Source organism: Phacochoerus africanus, chromosome 2 (genome assembly GCF_016906955.1).
Source record: "Phacochoerus africanus isolate WHEZ1 chromosome 2, ROS_Pafr_v1, whole genome shotgun sequence".
Classification (NCBI taxonomy): domain Eukaryota; kingdom Metazoa; phylum Chordata; class Mammalia; order Artiodactyla; family Suidae; genus Phacochoerus; species Phacochoerus africanus.
Genome location: NC_062545.1, coordinates 121936461 through 121960607, shown reverse-complemented (window position 1 = coordinate 121960607; position 24147 = coordinate 121936461). Strand labels below are relative to the sequence as shown.

General features: G+C 45.5%; 1 protein-coding gene across 1 annotated transcript in view; it reads left to right on the top strand.

Annotated features, from left to right (window-relative positions):
* Positions 1-1774: 1774 nt before the first annotated feature.
* Positions 1775-24147, top strand: part of TMOD2 (tropomodulin 2) — a 48753-nt gene continuing 26380 nt past the window's right edge. Inside the window, exons 1-4 of the mRNA XM_047766342.1 lie at positions 1775-1911; positions 16941-17138; positions 19175-19331; positions 23941-24063. Of these exons, the coding sequence (XP_047622298.1) occupies positions 17013-17138; positions 19175-19331; positions 23941-24063 (406 nt within the window). The 5' untranslated portion in view covers positions 1775-1911; positions 16941-17012. The remainder of the gene's footprint in view (positions 1912-16940; positions 17139-19174; positions 19332-23940; positions 24064-24147) is intronic.

Sequence of the window (24147 nt, the reverse complement as noted above, 5' to 3'; positions counted from 1 at the left end):
CATATTAAAAAAGAAAAAAATCAGAGACAGCCGGTCTGTTACACAGGACATTTGGAACAACAAACAGGAAAACTTGGAATGTGATTTCAACTGGTTTGGTCAGCCTCCACTTCATTTAATTCTTTTCAGCTCAGATTTGTCATTCTGGTGAGGAGGCCCAGGGTGTAGTCTATCACAGTCAATACTGGAAAGAACACTGGTCTCTCAGTCAGCAGCTGCTGTGTGCCATCATACATCCTGATGGTTCCAAGAGCCTTGGAAAATTAACTTTATTTTCCAATTCCACCATCCTGCTGGGGAAGGTATGGCCCTGAAATTTTCAAGGGAAAGACAGAGCTGACAGTGCCTCTTGGAGAAGGCCAGGGTGGAAGGAGAGAAGAGAGGCTTACTGACCAGTTGGATATCCTTAAATAACTCGCATCACCTCTCTGTGCCTCTTAAAACTCTGATTGAAGAAAATCCTCACCCTGCATCTCGCAGGGTTATTGCAAAAAATCAAACGAGGACAAGGATAGGAAAGTACTTTCATAAATGCAAAGTGATGCTACTAATTTCAAAGATGGAATTTTCTCTTCAGCACTGTTTTGGATCATGTGATTACTGCACAGGTCATGCCAGATTATGATGCTGTTTCATTTCCAATCATCCTCTGCCTATTTCAGAGATTATGCCAGCAACGCTGTGATTCATTTTTCTTCCACCACATCTAGAAGATGCAAATCTCACCATAATGGGAAATAGTGCCCTGAAAGTATGCAGCAAAGGTTCAAAAAGGAGAGGTATCACATCTAATTAGAAATAGCTTTTGGAAGGTAATCTCATTATGCCACATATTTTCATAATTTCGATCCTTGTCCTATGTCACCCCACCTTACTTCCATGCTTCAGAGACAAGACAATATTTTCTCTATTTTTGTGGCCCCCGAGAACCTGACAGAGAGGACACATCACAGTACATATTCTGGAAGAAGTGAGCTGGCTAAACGGCTGAAAATAGCCGGATGGGTATCAACATTTATCCAGACCAGGAAGGCCGGCTATCTTTAGCCTAGCATTAAACATTACACTTAAGTCTTTCCAGCAGGAAGTGTGCTCAGTCTCCTTTGTAACTCCCCAGGAAGGAACTTTTATTGAGTATGTGCTAAGTGCCAGACACCGGTGCTTTCACACTTGAACCTAATATACGTTTAGTCCTCACAACATGTCTTCAAGCTTAATGCAGATGGAGGATGATAAGGCTCAGAGAGGCTAAATTAGCCAGCCCCTCCTCTAGTGAAGTCACTGCGTGTGCGTGGACAGTCGAACATCCTCACCTACAGGCTTTAGATCAGCCTCGCTACACTCCATCTCCCTTCCCCCAGGCATGTACCCCAGCTACTCCTCCTTTCCACGCCCCGCCCCAAGCCCGCGCGAAGCCGTTAAAACCTAAGTCTGATCTGTATCTGAGCGGGTATTAACAAGGCTTCCACAAAGATGCTCACTCACCCAACTGCTCCTCACAAGCCTGGAAAGCCTTTGCCACCCACCCTCTTCGTAGCCCGGAGAGTCTCAAAAGAGCCCGGAAGGCTTGGTCCCAAGGCTGAGGTCCTTGTCCTTGCACAATGGTTACAGGGTCCGGACGCAGATTCCGGCCCAGGGCACCTGCAAGGAAGCGGGTAGCAGGGAAGCGGCGGCTGCAGCCTGGCGGACAGGGGGTCCCGCCTCCGCGTGGCAGCCGCACGCCGCCGGGACTACGCTTCCCAGCCTGCTCCGCTGCAGCCGCGCGCCCCAAGCGCCGTGCCCGGCCGGGAGCCGCCTGTTGATCACCGCTCTCGCCCTGGCCACGGCGCCGCCCTGCTCGCCGGCCCCGCTACCTTGGGGCAGGCAGACTGACGGCCCACACCTCCGGCTCCGTGATGGGCGCACAGACAGGTGAGCGCGCCGCGGGTGAGTGGGGGCCCGCCCGGGAGAGGCGCGGTTTGCAGCCTGGCCCACAGCGCGGGGCGGCCGCGCCCTCCCTGTCCGCAGAGGATGCTCCACAGCCTCGGCACTCGGCTGAGCGGGCGCGCGGGGCCAGGGCCGCCTCTGGCCTCCCCAGCCGGGCGGGCGGCTCCGGGCAGCGCAGAGGACAGAGCGGCGGAGGGCGGCGCGGGAGGCGCCCGCACGGTGTGGGTCCCACGCCCAGCACTGCGGCTCCGCAGTCTCTGCGGCCCCCCGACCGCTGCAGTGAGGGCGCGGTCTCCTGTCCTCCCTGGGCTGCGGGGCTGGGTTTTTCCACACTGGGCTTTGTTCCCCACTTTCCCCTCTCATGCGAACGTTTGACAAGCTCCCGGAGCCTAATGCTTGTCACTGCACCGTTAGAGCAGGCAGCGGGGAAGGGTGGACTCTGGCTGGAACTGTCACCCGCATGGCGTTTCAGCCTCCAAGAAAGCAGCGTTCCAAGAGCGTTCCAAGAGCGGCCTGATGAAGGTCCATTAGACTCATTATTTTTTCTGGTTAAAGTACTCCCTTGAATCTTCCTAAATTTTCCCTGTTGAAATGAAGACTGATTTTTTAAAATAGTAGTGGTAGTAGTAATAATAATAACATCCTCAACAACAATAATAATAATGGCTCCTAATGGGAATTTTGACTTTAAGTGTTCAAAGATGGGAAGGTGATGCAGGCAAAATGCAAATTAGCGATGAAGGAGGCGGTGAATGCTAGGAGCTTCCTCTTGCCTATTAAACATCTGCATCACCAGGTCCTTGGGAAGGGAATGAAAAGAACATCGGGGCAGGTATTTAGAAAACCAATTTCCAGTCCTAGCTGTGCCATTTTAGGAGCCGAGGGATCCAGGGCAAGTCCCTTCACCTCTCTTAACCTCCTTTTCCATCTAAAATAGGGCATTCGGGCTAAATGATTTCTGAACCTCTCTTCTTCCAGGATTCTCATATCAGGGAACTGAAGAGACGATGAGGGTGCTTCTGTTCAGTACCATTACAAAAAGCCTGATTGTGACATAACAAACAGCTTTACCCTAGTGAGGAGGAAAAATTTTTCAGGGCTTAGGCAATCTGATTTATTTTTAAATGGAACTGTTTTCCTCTGTCTACACTCTGAAATCTAACCCAGTAAATGTGCATTACAATTGTTTTAATTTTTGTAAATTACTGTAAGTTGGTAAATAACAACATGCTGTGGGTTTGCTTGTTTGTTTTTTTGGCATTTTGTTTGTTTGTTTTTAATTTGCTGAAGGTGAACTGATGGAATCAGCAGGTAAAGGGAGAAGTGAATGGCTCCCCAGGAGTGGGCAGGAGTGGGCAGATGCAGTCAACAAGGAGGTGGGGAGGAAACCACAGCAAAAGTAACCAGAGAGTACATACACTGAGGATAGAGAGGATGGGTATTGATGGGTCATTGTTTGAATAATAAATACACAATAGGAGGAATGAGAGAAGCAGAAAGCCAGCACTGTGTAACCCTAACATAACCGATTCAGGCAAGGATTCATCCGTGGGTACAAAAACCTTTGAGTAAAGATTATTGGGGAACAGGATTTTCACATTATTTCAAAGTATCTCACCACAGATTACCTAGGGGAACATGTCCTCACAATGGAGAAAAGAGAAAATCATCTTCTTAGCCTAATGATCAAGCTGACCAATCCCTATCAGGAGTCTCCTTGTGGGAGGCAATAAGAAGGTCAAAACTTCACTTGTGTAGTGTTCCTGCCAAAAAGGCAGATGGGGTGGGATCTTGTAGATTAAAATATTCAAGTGATATTACAGCCAATTGTAATGTGTGAACTTTGTCATCCTGTATCGCACACACACACATAGATGTAAACAATGATCCTGAGATAATTGAAGAACTTTTTTTTTTGGCTTTTTGCTATTTCTTGGGCTGCTCCTGCGGCATATGGAGGTTCCCAGGCTAGGGGTCGAATCGGAGCTGTAGCCACCGGCCTACACCAGAGCCACAGCAACTCGGGATCCGAGCCGCATCTGCAACCTACACCACAGCTCACGGCAACGCCGGATCCTTAACCCACTGAGCAAAGTCAGGGACGGAACCCGCAACCTCATGGTTCCTAGTCGGATTCGTTAACCACTGCGCCACGACGGGAACTCCTGAAGAACTTTTAATATGGATTGCATCTTAAATAATAATATGAAATTACTTTTCATTTTCGCAGGTGCAGCAGTGGTATGGTGGTCAAGTAGGACACTTTCTTTTGAGATATGGGTATTAGAGGCATAGCATCATGATGTCTGCAACTCTCAGCTGGCTGGGGTGGGGGGGAGTGTTAGGGTGGGGGGAAGACTTAGGAAAGTAACAAAACAGAGACAGTTGGTGAATCAAAGACAATGGTATATAGGTGTTTATGGTACTATTCTTTTACCTTTTCAATAGATTTGAACTTTTTAAATAAAAAAACTGGGCTGATGAATAAAATAGATAAGTAAACAAAGAGAAATGATTGTAGAGGACGGTGTGGTCAGTGACAGACAGCTACAATGAATTGGTCAAGAACTCAGAGTGAATCTGTGGCTTCAAGTTCCCAAGACTTAAATCCTGTTAGAGGTGTGAGTGTGGTCAGGGAAAATTCCCTTTTCTGGTTTGTCTTGGCTAGCTATTGATCATTTTTTCTTAAGACACTCCATCCCCTAACTCCAACCAATTATTACAGGTTTAATAATTACCAAACCTTAAATTTTAGCCCTACCCAAGAACCATCCTGGAAGCCCCATCCCTTTTCTCTCTGGGTTTAAGATCTGCACCAGTGTAGAAGGATGGTCTAGGTGCTGGTTCTTTTTATTTTAAGTTAGGGGAACACTGGGGAAAGAATAGATCCAGCTTTTTCGACAGAAGTTGGAGGGTTTCCTCTCATTCCTTTTATTTGTCATATACAACCAAATATTTTCCTTATAGACTATAAGTGGGTAAAAGAAACTCATAGAAGATATGTGCAGAAGAAACTTCCTGTCACCAGATGGAGAAAACAGAACCAATCTTAAGATAAAATACTTAATTTTATACAGAACCCTTTGCTGCAAGGATGTTTTTCTTATACCTGAAATATATATATACATATGCTTTTATGTTTTGCCCTCTGGTTTTGGCATCGAGGCTACCCCATGTCTTTCATGTGTATCACCAGTATTCCTGGATTTCCCTAGTGACAGCTGAGTAGAATGGGAATGAGAAGATCAGCTCCAGCTGTGGGTGACAGGACCTTGTAAAACAGGATGCAGGGCCAGCCATGCCATGCCTGGACATGAAGAGTAAGAAGCAAGTTTGAAGCACCAGCCCTATGAAAGAACCAGGAGATCTCTTGTCAGAACAGAGAGAGGGGCCTAGAGTCTAGGGAGCTGGGCTGCTGTTCATCCAGTATATGCAGGATCAACCATCTCTATTGTTTATAGATGACAACCCTTCTGATAGGACAGTACCCATTTCATACCAGTTGTTGAATGTTTTGCATATCATCTTGATAAGCAGTCACCAGTCAAGGTGCACATAGTACCAGTAAGTCATAACAAAGCTTTGATCAAAACCTAACTGCGGGGAGTTCCCCCTGTGAAACAGTGGCATCAGCATTGTCTCTGAAGTACTGGGACACATGATCCATCCCTGTCCTGGAACAGTGAGTTAAGGATCTGGCATTGTTGCAGCTGTGGCTTGCATCTGTTTCCTTGCCCAGGAACTCCATATGCCGTGGGGCAGTGAAAAAAGAAAAAACAAAACAAACCTAACTGAGATAAAGATGCCAGAGAAGGAGAGAAGATACGTTAAGAGCAGGCAGAAGCCGGGAGGGCATGTTGAATCAGGAAAAAATATAGAGAAGCCATAGTACCAGCCAGGAAGTGAGAAGCCCATAATTTCCCAAAGTCAAGATGCGGGGACATGGCTGGAACCAATAGGTAGTTGAAAGCTAAGAAGACCCAGACACCTAAGTGGAAGGCAAGGAGGTAGACTGAAGTCAAGAAACAGAAACTCCTCAGAAAACAGAGAATTGGGCCAGACAAAGGGGGAGGGCAGCAGCAGGGAGTAGGACCTGCCAAGAGAATTGGAAACCAGGTGGCAGTCAGGGCAGAAAGTAAGACTTCTGTGCTGGAGCACTTGTGCCCCAGCAGGAAGCTTCTAGGCAACTTCCTCCCCAGATGGAAACCTATCCTGTGCTAGTCCAGCCTAGACATAGTGGCTGGCTCCACCTGGCAGTGCTGGCCCAGGACCCCTATGGAGTGCTGCCTCTCCACATTCAACACATCCTGACAAAGATAACAGAGGGAACAAAGAACCCAAATAGAAGATTATATCCAGACTAAGGACACAAGGGAAATGGCTTTGATGGAGGGCCAGCCTCTGAGCCTGGGATGACATCATCACATTAGGCATCACCTCCACCCTCTGAGAGGAGCACTATTCTTTGCTGTTTTACAGAGGAAGGGACAGTGGCCTGGAGAGGTTGTCACTCACACGAGGATCTGTAATCATCAGGTCCAGGGCTGGTGGACTCCAAGGCCCAGGCTTTTAGTCTTCTATGCTTGTCCGAACCTGGAGGGGGCTGGTTACTGTGGCTCATATTGTTTTTAAAAGGAGACTGTTTTCAAGCACAATTTGAGCTATGGCAACTTTTGTGTCATAAGACTGGGAAGTTAGGAACAAAGAATTTCAGATACCAACTCTTCATTCTGCTAAGATATGTTCCTCATTCCCCATTCAGCTTGCCCCTTCCAATTGCCTTCTCATATTTTCTTTTGCCTAAAATTCCTCCTTATCACAGTCCATTTTCTGCCCTTCATATCCTGCAGATATTTCCCAAAATGTAGCAGGAGCCATTTGGACATTTAAAAAAAGAAACAGACCTAAATGGGCCATCTTCAAATAGCTAGATTCCAAACCACAGGCTCTGTGTTTTGTACACATCTTTGTATTTGCCTGCAGCTAGAAAGGAATTAAATATATAGGATCAATTCCTGTTTTGTTGGAGGATATATTGATAAGCTGATTTTGTTCTAATTTACTGTTTGTAGGAAATGTAGATTTGGTTCTTGTGCCAAATGATTCACTAATTGTTTAAAAATTATTACAGAAATTGCTGTTGTGGCTCAGCAGGTTAAGAACCCAACATGGTGTCCTTGAGGATGCAGTTTCAATCCCTGGCCTCACTCAATGGGTTAAGTATCCAGCATTGCCATGAGCAATGGTGTAGGTCTCAGACATGGCTCGCATTTGGTGTTGCTGTGGCTGTGGTGTAGGCCAGCAACTGCAGCTCTAACTCCACTCCTAGCCTGGGAACTAACATATGCTGCAGGTGTGGCCATAAAATAATAATAAGAAGAAGAACAACAACAACTTCTCACTTAGTATATACCCTGCTTAGCAGGGCGGTGGAAGCCTGAGTTCCCCTTCTCCAATGAAACCCCCTTTCCCTCCCAGTGTGGTGTCTGCCCTTTCCGTGTGCAGTTCTTTGTCACTTTCCCAGATATGTACGTACACCAAAGCAATTGTTTTATTCATTTAAAAAACTTTTCACAAGGTTTTTTTTTTAATTTAATTTTTTAAAATTATAGTTGATTTACAATGTTCCTTCCATTTCTGTTATACAGCAAAGTGACACAGCCACTGGGTTCTCTGAGAATTTTTTGCTTACTATTTTGTAAAAAGTGGTCTTTGGTTTGGATCGGGTTTAAGAAATAAGGCTGCTTGTTTTGGCTTTGGTTCTAAGTCTGTGTGGGCCAAAGGCTGGGCACTTTATGGTATATCTGATTTTCTTCCTTCGTACAACAGTTATACAAATAAGGTAGTGGAAAGAGAAGCAAAGAAAGCCACACTCTCTGTGTTCCTTCCCAGGGCTCGTATCTTTGGGTAACAGGAAGACCTGTCAGAAGGCCAAAGCGACCCTTCCCTCAGCTCAAGTCTTGGCTCTGTTTTCCATTTTCCTAACCAGCTTGCTATACCTGCCCCCTGGCCTCCTGAAAGCCCTGTTTGCTGTTCCTTCAATTCAGGGTGCACATGATTCTCTCATTGCACACTGAGAGCTTGCCATGTGGGAGGCGAGGCTATGGCAGTGCTTGGCAAACCTTCCACTGCAGCATCACTCACAGGAGGAGAGGACAAAAATGAACCTTTTGAGGCCCAGGTGGCGGCTAATGCAGACCAGCCATAAGCCAGAAACCTGTGATTTGACTTTAAAAGCCATGTGAGTGGTATATTCGCATATATCTGTATTTGTTATTAAAAAATAAAACCAGAGTTCCCATCATGGTGCAGTGGAAACAGATCCAACTAGGGACCATGAGGTTGCGGGTTCAATCCCTGGCCTCGCTCAGTGGGTTAAGGGTCTGGTGTTGCCGTGAGCTGTGGTGTAGGTCGCAGACGTGGCTCAGATCTGGTGTTGCTATGACTGTGATATAGGCCGGCAGTTGTAGCTCCCTTTGGACCCCTAGCCTAGGAACCTCCATATGCTGTGGGTGCGGCCCTAAAAAGACAAAAAGAAAAAAAATTTTTTTTTAATAAAATAAAATAAAACCAGCTTTCCCTCAATCCTCAAGTCAAAATTGTGCTCCAGAGGATGCACTATTTTTTTCCCCTCCTGTGGTTTTGAGACCTCCCCCCCCAAATGCATTGACACAATGTATGCAATTCATTTTAACAGGTGCAGTTACGTAGTATTAACACATTATTGTAGCTACTTAATTAATGCCTCTCTCACTGCCAGACTGTAAGCTCAGTTAGGGTACAAGCTATCCTCTGTTTTGTTCACTGCTCTTGTCCCAGCAGTGTCTGGAGAAGGTGTGCTTGCAGTAGCTATTCGTTGAGTGAATATATGATAAGCCCAGGGATATAAAGAATGAGGGCATCATCCCTGTTCGCTAGGAGTTGGTTAGAGAGAGAACCATTTACGAAGCATAGATGAAAAGTAATCAGATAGGGTTGAGCACCCAGCTGGTGGCTAGGCCCATGGATTTAGGAAGCAGAGCAACTTCTGTGGGCTTAACTGGTGTCAGAAATTTCCCTGACAGAGAGTCGAGGCCATAGATATGGTGAATGAGCTCTGGACCAGGGGTCACTTCACCTCTCTGAGCTCATTTCCTTCATTTAATGTCCGTTGCACAATATTTGTTGGATGCCTACTCTGGGTCAGGACCTGTACTGGGAGCCAGGATTATAACAGTGACTAAAACTGACACAGTCCTCACCCTCACAGAGATTAGCAATGAAGACAGAGATAAAACAAGCAGTTGTAATAAAGTCAAGGAGAGCTGTGATCGAGTGGTGCACCATTGGGTGGGGAGTGACTTAGATGTGTCTGGGGGTCTGAACAAGACCTCTCTGAAGAGTTAAAGCTTACATGGAGACTGGAAGATGAGGAGGCTAGCAGTCAGCCAGAGGGAGAAGGGGTAAGAATGCTCTGAGCGGAGGAAACAACATAAGGCGTGATCCAGGAGTTGGCAGTGGTCCAGGAGGCTGGAGCCAGGAGAAGATGGGGAGTGCAGTGCAGGATGAGGCTGATGAGGATGACAGAGACCAGACTGGGAATTTGAACCTTATCCTCAAGGCAAAGGATAAACACTGGAGGAGCTTCAGTAACTAGAGAAAACTTGTTTTAAAAGCTCACTTTGGCCACTTGTATAGAGAATGACTCAAAATAGACTAAGACTGGATGTGGCAGTGCCAATGGGTGAAGTGGGTGGATTCCTAGCAAGTTTAGATAAGGATCGGATTTGGTGATTGATGGGCGGTAAGGAGACAAGGAAGAGAAAGTGCCAAGGATGGCTCCCTCATTTCTTGGCCAAATTCCTCAAATTGAAAATTCTGGAGGAGAGGAAGGGAAGATGATTGAGTACTTCTGATGTTTGAGGTGCCTGATTCAGCCAAGTAGAGGTGTTGGTTCGGCAGTGGAAATATGTCAAGGAACAAAGTCTCGAACAAAGATATGGATCTGGGGGTCTTCAGAATATGGATTATAATGAAACCTTTGGAGGGGAATGGGTTTCCCCAGGGAGAATATATGTATAAGAAAAGAAATACTAAGACAGGATCTTGTTACATGCCAGTATTTAAGGTAGAAGAAGAATTACCAAGAGGCCAAGAAGAAGAGATGAGAGAAGCAGGAGATAAACCCTCTATGTTGCTGGACTAGATGATGCTTAAGGCTTCCCTCAGCCCTGGAGTTCCATAGTCGTGCAGACTGGGATCTGAGCCAGGTCTCAAAAGCAGAGCACATGAGTAGGCCATGAGAATGGAGAGGGGCATTCAAGTAATATTACTCTATCAGCCAGGACCCCAGCAAGAAACAGAGGACACACTCAAATTGAATAATTTGAGGGAATTTTAATAAAGAGGCTATTTACAAAGTTGTAGGGAGGGTTTGAGGAAGCCAACAAGGCAGAAATCTGGCAGTAGCCACACAGGGACCCTTCTCCGCCCCCAGACCTGAAGTCAGCAGTACAGTTGTGTAGAGAGGGCTTCCTGGTAGGCCATGTGGTCTTCTAGACCAACCTCCCTCTCCTCCTGCCCCCGGTTTCCTGCTAGAGCCTCCTGTTGGCCAAACAGAAGCCAGAGAGCAAGAGAGTCCCTTAATGTCATATAAATAGTTCATCTTCCTGGGGCACAGAGCAGGGTGGGGAGTGAATGGAGGCAGCAGACAAGATATCCAGAATAATTATCTTGGAAAACAGAAGTGTATGAGAAAGAGAGGGTATTCATTTCCTATTACTGCTGTCAGATTCAGGGGCTTTAATAACACAAATTGTTATGGCCCCGTTTTGGAAGTTTGAAATCCAAAGTATGTTTCATTGGGCTAAAATCACTGTGTTGGCAGGGCTGCAGTCCTTTCTGAAGGCTCTAGGTAGAGTTCATTTCCAGGCCTCTTCCAGCTTTTAGAGGCTGCACACATTTCTTGGCTCTCAGCCCCTTCCTCCATCTTCAAAGCCAGCAGTTGTGTCACTCTGTCCCTCAGCTTCTGTCATCACATCTCATTCTCTGACTCATCTGCCTTCCCATTCCATCTTTTAAGAGCCCTTGCAATTTCATTGGGTCTACCCAGATAATCCAGGATAGTCTCCCTGGACTTTCCTTGATTTGGAGTTTTCATCTTCGCTCAGTGGTAATGAGCCCGAATAGTATCTATGAGAATGCCAGTTTGATCCCTGGCCTCATTCAGTGGGTTGAGGATCCAGCATTGTCATGAGCTGTGGCGTAGGTCACAGACTCAGTTCGGATCTGGCACTGCTGTGGTTGTGGTGTAGGCCAGCAGCTATAACTCTGATTGGACCCCTAGCCTGGGAATTTCCATATGCTGTGGGTGCAGCCCTAAAAAGGCAAAAAAAAAAAATCGTTAAATCATTGATTTAATCACACCTGGTCCCTTTTGCCACGTAAAGTAACACATTCCCGGGTTGTTCTGGGGATTCGCATGTAGACATCTTTTTTTTTTTTTTTTAATTTAGTATTGTGCTATATAGTACAATACTATGCCACTTCTGCTATACAGCAAAGTGACCCAGTCATACATATACACATTCCCTTTCTTTTTTTTTTTTTTGTCTTTTGTCTTTTGTCTTTGTTGTTGTTGCTATTTTTTGGGCCGCTCCCGCGGCATATGGAGGTTCCCAGGCTAGGGGTCTAATCCGAGCTGTAGCCACCGGCCTACGCCAGAGCCACAGCAACGCGGGATCCGAGCGGCGTCTGCAACCTACACCACAGCTCACGGCAACGCCGGATCGTTAACCCACTGAGCAAGGTCAGGGACCGAACCTGCAACCTCATGGTTCCTAGTTGGATTCGTTAACCACTGCGCCACGATGGGAACTCCACATTCCCTTTCTTATATTAGCTTCCATCATGGTCTATCCCAAGAGACTAGATATAGTTCTCTATGCTGTATAGCAGGACCTCGTTGTCTATCCACTCCAAATGCAATAGTTTGCATCTACTAACCCCAAACTTCCAGTTCATCCCACTCCTCCCTCTTTCCCCTCGGCAACCACAATTCTTTTCTCTATGTCCGTGAGTCTATTTCTGTTTTGTGGATAGATTCATTTGTGCCATATTTTAGATTCAGCATGTGAACATCTTGAGGAAACTATTCTAGCAAGCACAGAGAGTGAGTAACCATTTTGGCTGGATTCGAGGGCTCCCTAGGAAAGTAATGAAGATGGAAAACAGTGCACGTCAAAACCAAATAATGGGAGTTTTGGGTGCTAGACTATATGAATTTCATTCTGTAGACAAGAGGGAACCATTGTAGGTCCTTAACCAGGGAAGAGCCTTGTTAGCAGTGTGAAGAAAGAAGATCTGATTGTGGTACTCTGGGTGGCTTAGAGGGAAGAATAGCACCCTTTCAGGATGCAGTGACAGTACTCCAGATCCAAAGGAACAAAGATGTAAAACAAGAGTGACATGCAAGGATGATGTGAAAGTACTGTGCAGGAAGAATCCACAGGAGGTGCTAACCAACACGACATGGAAAGAAGGGGAAGAAACTCAATGGCCTGAGTTTTGAAAGGGACTGATCCAGAAAACCAGGAGAGCAAGTCTGTTTCAGGGGAAGATAAGAAGTTGGGGAATAGTTGTAGAATCCTGGACTAGAACTACAAAGGAAGTCTTATCAACTTTAAGATAACATCAGTTGTAAAATACACCAGTAATTTACATACCATTGAGAAGAAAAATGCTGCCAATTAAAATGTGACCTATGCCTTCTTAAGAATGTAATTTTTTTGGAGTTCCTGTTGTGGCTCAGCGGTAACAAACCCGACTGATATTCATGAGGACGAGGATTTGATCCCTGACTTCGCTCAGTGGATTATGGATCCGGTGTTGCTGTGAGCTGTGGTATAGGTTGCAGACATGCCTCAGATCCCACGTTGCTGTGACTGTGGCATAGGCTGGCAGCTGGAGCTCCAATTCGACCCCTAGCCTGGGAACTCCTGTATACCGCAAGTGCAGTCCTAAAAAGCAAAACAACAACAACAAAAAATTTGCTTTATTGAAGAGCTGTTTTAGATTTACACATACATTTTTGGGGGAATATTTCAAAATGTTTTTTTAAATATTTTATTCAACATACAGTAAATTGCACATATTTAAAGTGATAGTTTGAGTTTTAACATATGCACGCACCTGTGAAACCATCACCGCAGCCAAGATTGTGAACATACAGAAACCCCTAAAAGTTTTTTCATGCTCCTTCATAATCCTCCCTCTTCCCTTCCCTTCCTCTCTCCCATCACTGAGCAGCTACTGATTTATTTTGTCATAGATATATATATGCTTACATTTTCTAGAATTTTAGACAAATGGAATCATGCAGTATAGATTCTTTTTGGTCTGGCTTCTTTCATTGAGTATAATCCTTTTGAGGTTCTTCCATGTCATTGTGTGTTTCAGTAGTTCATTACTTTTTATTTTGAGTAGATTCCATTATGTGGATATACCACAATTTATCTACTCACCTACTAATGATTATTCAGGTTGTTTACAGTTTTGACTATTACAAATAAAGCTGGTATGAATACAAATAGATTTTGTGTGTGTTTGCCTTTTCTAGGGCCGCTCCTGTGGCATATGGAGGTTCCCAGGCTAGGGGTCTAATTGGAGCTGTAGCTGCTGGCCTACACCACAGCGGCACCAACGCTATATCTGAGCTGCGTCTGCAACCTACACCACAGCTCCCAGCAACGCCAGATCCTTAACCACTGAGCAAGGCCCGGGATCCAACCTGAAACCTCATGGTTCCTAGGCGGATTCGTTAACCACTGAGCCACAACGGGAATTCCAACAAATAGATTTTTAAAAGTCATATATCACCCCATGCATGCATTAAAAAGGGAAAATGGAAGTGAAATGAGTTGATTAATATTTTTAAAGTTTCTTCGTGTTCAGATTTCAACTTTTTGAATCACTTTTTGACTCACACTCATCAGTGTCTGGTTATTTCCACACCATACCTCTGCTGTTCCATCAAGGGTGGTAATTAAAAAAAAAAAAAATCTGTAAAAGAACTAAAACCTATTGATATTGGCTCTTAAATCCACTTTGTAAATTAGGGGGAACTGGCCTAATCTGGACCTTCATTTACGCTACCTGAGTCACCATCTCTCCCACTCCCTACCCATTCAGTTTTAAAGAGTGTTCCTCTATTTTAAGAAGTCCTTGAGAGAGTTCCCACCGTGCCGCCACAGGTTAAGGATTCCAGCATTGTCTCTGCAGCTGCTTGGGTCACTGCTGAGGCATGGCTTCAATCCCCAGCCCAGTGCAATAGGTTAAGGATCCAGCATTGCTACAGCTGTGGCATAGGTCACAGCTACAGCTTGGATTTGATCTCTAGCCTGAGAATTTCTATATGCCATGGGTGTGAGAAAAAAAAGTTATTTTTCAGCTCCCTGAGGCCCCTTTTGCTAGTTTCAGATCTGGTGCTTTTGATATTTATGCATATGTTGGCAGTCACAAATATCACATCTTGACTGCTGCTGGATCAACAATAATTGTAGGACCATCAGTTGTAGCACATACCTCAATTTCAGAGTGGTAAATGTGGGAAACTGTGCATCTTGGAGTCTGTAGGATAGGGTAGTTCAACCAGTCCATTTGATGGCTAAGAGCCTGGCAGCTTGAGATCCTAGTAAATTAGTGGTAGCTAGGACTAGAACAAAATGTACATGGTCCACTTGGTTTTTCTTTTGGTTTTTCTGACTTAATGGGATGGGGCTTTATTGTTTATTTTGTTTTTGTTTTTTTACTGGAATATTGTAATTGAAGCTTAAAAGAAGGTGGGCTTGTAGAAGGGAAAGAATTACATTGTATAGGGAAAACACAACAAAATAGAAAACCACATGCTTGAACATGGTGCTCAGTTCAAATAAGGAGTGAGGAACAACACTGTCATAGCTCTTAAGTGCCCTGCGTACAACCAAACTCTTTCCATGACTGCCTGTTTTTCATTCTTACTGTTTGAATTACCTTATTAAAAACAGAGCTTCTCAGATCATTCCTCCACTTGAAAAATTTATAGTGGCTCCCATCCACATCAGAATACAGCCCAGGTTCTTTGGCAAGGCACTGAAGGAAGATTTCACAGATGCCCCTTTCTCATCTTTACTTCTGTCTGCTCTCTACCCCTCCCCAACCCCATCTTCCCCTCTAGCCACAGCAACCATTCACCAACACGTCATGTCGTGCCTTTGTTTATGCTGTTCTCTTTTCCTGGAAGGCCCCTTCCCTGCCCACATCCACCTTAGGACCTCTTCTTCAAGGCTCAAACACTTCTTTCAGTTTCCCCGCAACAGCCTCCACCACACCCCCATCCAATGATTGTTTCCTCATGTGTCTTAAACCTACTGTGTACATGACTTCTCCTATAACATTCATTGATGGGGGCGGGGAAGCACAACCTAAAAGAATTATATTTTATTCAGCAGACTTTCTGAGGACTCAAGCCTGGGAGGCAGCCTCTCAGACAGCTCTGAAGAACTGTTCCCAAGAGGTATGGGAGGAGCCAGAATATACAAAGGTTTTTGCAACAAAAACCAGGTAGTTGGAACATCAAAAGATTACTGTTGGCAGTTCCCTGGTGGCCTAGTGGTTACATCTTGGCACTTTCATTGCTGTTGCCCGGATTCATTTCTGGTCTGGAAACTGAGATCCCACATCAAACCGCTGCACCCCTCTGGCCAAAAAAAAATTGTGGTTAATTAAAGAAAAACAGACATTTCAAGCTGATGAATTGAGTGCTTTTCTATGTGTGGGAAAGATACAAAAGTCTGAGCTTATTGAAATCATTGTTTGATATGCACCTTGGCCACCTAAGGCCAGTATCCTGTTCTTTCCCATGCTGGGTCCCCTCAGAGTACAGCTTTGGGGGCGCCTGTGGTGGCTGAAGTCTTGATGTCCACAACATACTTTGTTTGCTGATATGGCAGGTGGCATTCTTAGTCTACACACTTATCAAATAGTATTATAGTATCATATATATGTCTCACTGAGCTATGATCTCTTGGGGAAGGGGTCCTATCTTGTTTATCTGTGTAGTCCTGTTTTCTAGAACCATACTTGGCAAATAGTAGGTATACGGTAAATATTCATTACCTTGAAAGATCTGCTTGATATTCATTTGGCTGAAGAAACATAATCAGTTAAGCACATTGCTCTTTCCTGAATGCAGTATTATCTCTCTAGGGAAGCTCTGTAAAATCTTCTGCAAAAAAGAAGGAATTGAGTAAAAATTTCATTTTGAGTAGAAGTTTAAGAGGGAGGTGATATAAAAGGAGGAGACTGAAAACAGAATGCACTAGGATTATAAAGAATTAGCGAGAATGGCTAGAAACCAAAAAAGAGATGGGACTAGAAGAAGAATGGGAGGTAGAGAGAGAAGAAAAGAGAGGCAGAGAAAAGTGGAGAGAGTAGCCGGGATTTCAGGCTCTTACTTAGTTTAATTGCGGAGGGGTTTCTGGACAATGCTTTCTCACAGAGACAGTCCAAGGGCTCTTTCCTGAATGAATCCTATTTTGTATTCTTCGCATCACCCTCCTTGTGAAAAGACACAAGTCTGCCTCTTACAACTGCCTCACAATTGGTGCATTGTTCTTCATTGTTTTCTGTGGGAGCCAGAGGAGGCAGAGTAGTATGGTGGGAAGGCATTCATCCAGGACTCGAGGACCTGGCACATCCCAGCTCTGGGGCCTCAAGCAAGGCACTCAGCCACTTTGACCTCAGCGTCTTCATCTGTAAAATGGGATATTGATATCTATCCAGGCTTCCTTTCCAGGTCATTGTAAAGATCTAAATAAGTGACATAAAGTATATGAAAACCTTTGTAAGTGGTCAGACCACTCTGCAGATGAAGGTAATAGTACTGATTTTCTTGAATTATTCATCCACTGGAGAGACTCCGTTGGCAGGTAGCATAGCCCTGTCTCCTGCTAAGTCCCATTTACGGAAAGGAGATAACAGTGTTTCTTTCTTCTTAGTGGTATTCTGAAGTCTCAGGAAGCTGCCACAGTTAAATGTTCATGGCCCGTGAAAAAGGCATATGAGAAACCATGGCACTCCCTTTTCAAAAAGAGCTGGAGAAATACAAGAACATTGATGAAGATGAGCTTCTTGGCAAACTCTCAGAAGAGGAACTGAAACAGTTGGAAAATGTTCTTGATGACCTAGATCCCGAGGTGAGTGACCTGGAACTGAAGCAGTGGGTTAGTAATAGGACAGGATAAATGGTGTGGTGTGGTCCTTAAAGAGTAGTGTGCAGGAGTTCCCTGGTGGCTCAGTGCGCTAAGGACCCAGCGTTGTCACTGCTGTGGCTCTGGTTGCTGATGGGATGCAGGTTCAATCCTTGACCTGAGAACTTCCAAGGGCTGTGGGTGTGGCCAAAAAAACAAAAACAAAAACAAACAAATGAAATCCCGGAGCTCCAGATGGAAATTACGTGTTTGTTCCTGATTCATTCTGGGTCACTTACTTTTATAAACCCATCAAGAGCCTCAGTAGCTGTATTTGTGATATGATAGGGCAGTTGTATTTTTCAAAAACGAGTTTAATGTAAATGGGAGAAAATATTTTCTCTTGGCTGAAGAAAGACTAGTCTGACTTGGGGAAAGAAGGAAAGGAAACAGATATCACGGAGTCTCTTCTATGTGTCATATACTCTCTTGGACCTAGAAACCCTTGAGGTAAATTGTATGATGCCCATTTCATAAATGAGGGAACAGACCAGGAGAAGTAATTTACAAAAGATGCTGTACTGGCAAATGTCAGAGATGGTATTTAACCAGGTTTTTAACGCCCAAAGCAGATCCTTCTTATATATATACCATTTCCTTAACATGTATAAAACAACTTGAAATATTGGGTGCTCTCATAGCAATGGATAGATTAGAATAACTGTAGCTATGATATCAAATAAATTTAAATTGAGCTCATATTTTTATGAACTCTTGAAAAGTAGCTCGTTATAGTGATTGTATAGCAAGTACTTTCTTCAGCACTGCTGGTATTATCTTAAGCTTAGAATTGGAGGCATCTTTTTTTTTTTTAGGGCCAAACTTGAGGCATATGGAGGTTCCCAGGCTAGGGGGTCCAATCGGAGCTGTTGCTGCTGGCCTACACCAGAGCCACAGCAACTCGGGATCCGAGCCGCATCTGCAACCTACACCACAGCTCATGGCAACACCGGATCCTTAACCCACTGAGCAAAGCCAGGGATTGAACATTTGTCCTCATGGATGCTAGTCAGAATCGTTTCCACTGAGCCATGACAGGAAGTCCCAGAGGCATTTTATTTATTTATTTATTTATTTTTGTCTTTTGTCTTTTTGTTGTTGTTGTTGCTATTTCTTGGGCCGCTCCCATGGCATATGGAGGTTCCCAGGCTAGGGGTTGAATCGGAGCTGTAGCCACCGGCCTACGCCAGAGCCACAGCAACGCAGGATGCGGGATCCGAGCCGCGTCTGCAACCTACACCACAGCTCACGGCAACGCCGGATCGTTAACCCACTGAGCAAGGTCAGGGACCGAACCCGCAACCTCATGGTTCCTAGTTGGATTCGTTAACCACTGCACCACGACGGGAACTCCCCAGAGGCATTTTAAATAGCGACTTCACTATGAATAAAAACATCACTAAAAATATTTATATGATATTCTGATATGCCAGATATTTGGAATATTGTATGTACTTTAAAACATACAGGTACCCTGTTTTTATTTTTTAACTTAAGAAAGGAACCTCTAAGCTTAACCAAGCAGGTATCAACATCTACCATAATATTCATGTACTGACTTGGCCTTGATATTTCCCAGGAGAGGTTAGAAATAAGGGAGTGTGGCCACATTGACTCCTCCGTATGCCTCCCTGGGAGCACCTTGGGTACAGACCTGGCCAAACCTAAGTGGGATCTATGAGGAAAGAGGCAGTGGATGGGGACTGGCCTTTTGTTACCATGATCTAGAAGGCAGCTGCAGGAGACTGAGGCTGCCCAGCCACCTGTGCTCTGCCTGAGCTCACTGGGAGTCCCCTCTCAGCACACGACATTCGAGAAAGTAGGTCCTCCAAGGTATGCCAGAGACCCAGCCCTTGGCTCACGCCCACATCTCTGCACAGGTGTCCTCTCCCCGCTTCCCCCACGTACAGCAGGGGTGGGGGAGGTAACATGGATCATTCAGGCAGACACTTCCCTTTATGCTCACTCCCCTGTCTTGTCAGAGTGCACTGCTGCCAGCTGGATTTCGACAGAAGGATCAGACACAGAAAGCAGCCACCGGCCCATTTGACCGTGAGCACCTCCTCATGTACCTGGAGAAAGAGGCTTTAGAGCAGAAAGACAGGGAAGACTTTGTGCCCTTCACTGGAGAAAAGAAAGGTAAGGACCACAGGCAGCTTCTGAAGACATAGGCGCACCTAAGGTATTGTCACAGAGATCAAGCAAAGGAACTGGCCTGAAAGTGGGAAATAAGCCTGTGAACTGGATTCACTATTACAAAGAATCATGGCTGGTGGATACATGTCCATATACACTCGTCCAGACCCAGAGACTCACGCCTAATGTAGACTATAGATTTGGGGTGATAATGATGTCAATGTAAGTTCATCAGTTGTCAAAAATATACACTGTGCTGCAGGTGTACTGTTATTAGAGGGGAGGTTGTGAGTATAGGGACTGGGGGCATATGGGAACTCTATGTACTTTCTCTGCTAACCTAAAGCTGCTCCAAAAATAAAGATTATTAATTAAAAAGGCGTTCCCTTGTGGCACAGCAGGTTAAGGATCCAGAGTTGTCACTGCAGTGGCTTGGGTTGCTGCTATAGCAGAGGTTCGATCCCTAGCCCGGGAACTTGTACATGCTACAGGTGCAGCCAAAAAAAAAAAAAAAAGAACTGTGGCAGAATATGAAAAGTACAGGTATGTAGAACAAACTAGTGGTTACCAGAGCAGAGAGGGAAAAGAGCAAGGGCAAGATAAAGATGTGGGATTAGGAAAGACAAACTACCATGTATAAAATAAACAGCAAGGATATATTGTACTACACAGGGAAATAAAAACATTATTTTGTGATAACTTTAAATGGAGTTAATCTATAAAAATATTGGATTACTGTATTGCACACCTGAAACTAATATAATATTGTAAATCAATTGTACTTCGATAAAAAAACCCATTGAATATTGTGCAGAGAAATTAAAGAAGATCTGAACAGCAACAGTACAAAAAGCTACCAGTTCAAAGGAAAGAAAATTATCATTAGAAAGCTATGAATCTGATTCCTGAAGCCCATGCAAGTAACCATAACTCAATCTGCTTGAGTATTGGGGGCAGAGGGAGGAATAGGTAGGCTAATTAAATGAATATTTGGAGTGTGATGTTACTGAAATTAGTTTTGTTAAAAAACCCTAAGCCCCACAGAAGAAGTTTTGGGAATGTGAAGTAGCATCCATCCTGAAAGAGGGTCCTATGGCCTTGGTGCATTCGAGTTAGCCCTGGGCTTTCCCAACTGCAGAAGCCCACTCGAGGTCTAGGCCGTGGTCTCTGTTCCCTTAGAAACCAGTGTCATCAATCATCGGTTCATCCAGCATGTTTCAGGGACCTCCTGGGTGCAGAGCCCTGTGCCAGAAGCTGGCACCCCAAGGAAATAAGACCCCGCCCTGCCCTCAAGGAGTGTGTGATCTAGGGAGAAACATGCTAATAGACCTGGGAGGGCCTGAGGAGCAAGGGGCTGTTTCTGCACACAGAAAGCAAGCTCAGAACTAAGACCAGAAAACCCTCCTCCCTAGCTGCAGACCCTGAGCTCCTCTTTGGAGGAAAAGTGGCTACCTCTTGCCTGTCCAGGCTCCCCAGCTATCCGCTGTGACTTGGGCCCAAAGATATAACTTGACTCACAGATAACCTCAGGGCAACTATGGCCTTTTAAAAACAAGAATTCAATAGTTCACTTCCCCGCTTAAAGTTCCAAATGGTCCTCAGGGTCCTGTGATGGCTCACCCACCCTCCTTTCTGACTGCATCTCTCCTTCCCCCACTGTCCTCCCTCAGCTCCCCACACCTGCCAAGCTCTTTTCCCATCTCAGTGTCTTCTTCTTATGGACTCTTCCTTTTGTGTCTCTCTTGCATCCTGGCACAGAAATGGGCACATGGGAGTCACTAGATAAATGTGGGTTCAAATGAACGCTACCTCTGAGCTTCTGTACTGCGACCACGGGGAGCAGGAGCACTGACTCTCCAGCTGCTGCCTTTTATTAAGAAAGGAAAGTCAGACAGTAATAAATTGGGCAAATAACAAGGATCACAGTAGAAATATGGAACTGTTTCTATGGCAACCTGGTGTTGTTAGACTAATTTAATTGTGAAAGAAAAAATAAATTATAATGTCAAGTCTTCCAAAAGAAAAAAGAATTTCCGTGTAGCTCAGTGGGTTAAGTATCCAGCATTGTCACTGCAATGGCTTGGTTTGCCGCTGTGGCATGGGTTTGATCCCTGGCCCAGGAACTTTTGCACGCTGTGGGCATGGCCAAAAAAAGAAAAAGAAGGAAAGAAAACAAACTTCCATAGATATCTCTTGATCCAGATTAACCTACAGATGGTCCGTGGGGGTTAGGAATACAGGAGCAGTCAGAGTAATGAACAGGGTACAGGAAGGGTATACAGCTGCACAGTGGGGCTTCAGAGAAGACTGAGAAGCAACACAATTGAGCCAAATGAGCAGAAAGCAAGTTTTCCAAGAAGAGCAGAAGGATGGGAGTGAGCTATGTGCAGGGCCTCTGTAAGATCAGCAATGACCCAGGAGCAGTGGGAGGCTGTCCTGAGGGCCTCAGGAGAAGGGCCACCCAGCCTCAGTTCTGAACACCAAGCACTGTGTGTGTACCCTGGACCCTCAGGTTATCCCTTTAGGACTTGTCATTCAGTTGGACCCCAGGATGTGCAGCAGCAGTTAGTTATCCTCAATACTGAGAGCTGGGCCACCTGTATACCTGGTGCTCAGAGTAATTCTAAATGGCACCAGGAATTAGGAACTCAGAAACTCTATTTTGACTATAGATCCAAGATCATAGAGCCAGAAAGAAAATGCTTCAAGCTGCAGACACTGTGCAAAATCAAGTCCCAGAGGAGCCTCAGTGTCTGAGATGTTATTGATTGATTGATTCTTTTTTTATTTTCCTTTTCTATCCTCTGACTATTCTCCTGTTTTATTTCCCTTATTTCTGGGAAATATGGCAGCTTATGTGATGGTCAGTGATAGAGACCCTGTGGCCAGGATACCCCAGACTGACTACAGCAATGGTGCCTCTTTGGGGTGCCCAGCTCTACCTGGCCCCTGTTTAAAGATCCAGCCATTCAAAGATCTGGTAAACTAGCGGAAGGTACGCAGCCCTATAACCAAGGAAATCTCTTGGAGAGTTTTCATGAGGGAGTGACTAACATGGGTTTTGACCCTGTCCTTTTCTGCGAGAGTGGAAAGGCCAGGCTAGCCCAGGAGACCTGGAAAAAGCTTGGGTCCCAGTTGGTTGAGCTGGAGCCAGCTGTCAGTTCTAGGTAACAAAGAGGAGAAGCAATAGAGGGCTGAGCCTTTAGGGAATGCCAACAATCAAAATGGAGAAGGCCAGTTTCAGAGATCATGCCAAGAGGTAAGAGCAGCTCTAACAAAGAGAGAAACCAAGACTCAAAGCCAGGAGGAATTGGAAAACAGTGTGAGTAGGTCTGGAGTATCTGTGGTGGCTCTGGAATGGCCTGGGTTTACCTCCATGAGCCATTGCACAAGTGAGATTTGGGTGTGTTGGCCTGGCTGGAGGTTAAGGTAATGGGTCATCCTCCCAGCACGCTGATCATCAGTCCAGAGGTTTGGGCGCGGGGCAGGGTGAGGGGTGCTCAGAAGTGAGTAGGGGGCAAAATCAATGGAATCAGACTGACAGGATGAAGTGGGAGATGGTGGCAGAGAATGCATATGTGGGAAGCACAACACCTTCCTGCTCAGAGCTGCACATCTCTAAAGGTGACAACCCCGATTTTTCCTTCTATATCAGGCTGACTTTAGTGTGCTCTAGAGAGGTGGCTGTGTCCCCAGGTCACTACAATGGTCAGGTGACCCTAGGTACAGCACCTCGGTTGCCTGCAATCTCAATTGGTAGGAGGAAAACTCTAGGGGATCACTAGTTTGTCCTTCAGGAACCCTAGGGACTGTTTGGATGAATCTGCCCCTCTTATGCAGGGTTTAGGCAAGAACACAAAAGTCCATGTGCCATTTTCACAAGGATTTAGAAGCTAACAAACTTTTAAAATATGTGCTTTTCCCCCTCCAAAAATACCTCGGCCAGTATTCTTCCAGAGTACCACATGGGGATATGGGTCTGACGGACGCTCCCAAGGCCTCAGGCACCACAGTTGACACCCGAGCCTACACATCCAAGCTTCATCCACATTCTCAGACACCTGCCCTTGGCCTGGGCATACGCACCCCCAGTGTGACCTGCCTTCAGGAGGATGGACAGGGGGAAGGGACTCAGGCAGACCTTGGAAGCAGGTTCAGGGTTCTTTGGCAGGGAATTTCAGGGACCCAGGTACCTGGGTAGTCCAGCAGGTGGCCTGTCTTCTGGATAGGAATGTCTCTTTGTCCCTGTGACTCCTCCTTCAGTGGGGATAGAGGGAGTGGGGAGGGGGTACATCCAAAATAGACCAAAGTCGGGCCCTCTAAAGTAGGGGGCCGTGGCAGGGAGCCCCCTTGCCCAGGTCTAAGGGCAATGTTGCCCATGACAGGGAGGGAGAAGCCACTGTGTCCCTCTCTGCCTCCTCAGAGCTCTGTTGCAGAAAGCAGGATTCCTCCTCTCACGTTCTTTCCCAGAAATTAAGGAATCCCGGTTAGATATGCAATGGTTCAATGATTCTGCACCTAATGGTCAGAGCTGCACATTCTCTGGTTAGTTCACTTCCCGTAGAACAAGGCGGCAGCATGCTCTGGTTTTTGTTTTTCTTCTGATTTAAAGGGAGAGTCTTTATCCCCAAAGAAAAGCCTGTAGAAACTCGTAAAGAAGAAAAAGTGACCCTGGACCCAGAATTGGAAGAAGCTTTGGCCAGCGCCTCGGACACCGAACTTTATGACCTTGCAGGTTAGTCCTCAGCTCTGGGAAACATTGCTGTCCTGCTCTGTGACCTCCAGGTGTGCACTGACCCCTGAGAAGCAGCCTTTGCAC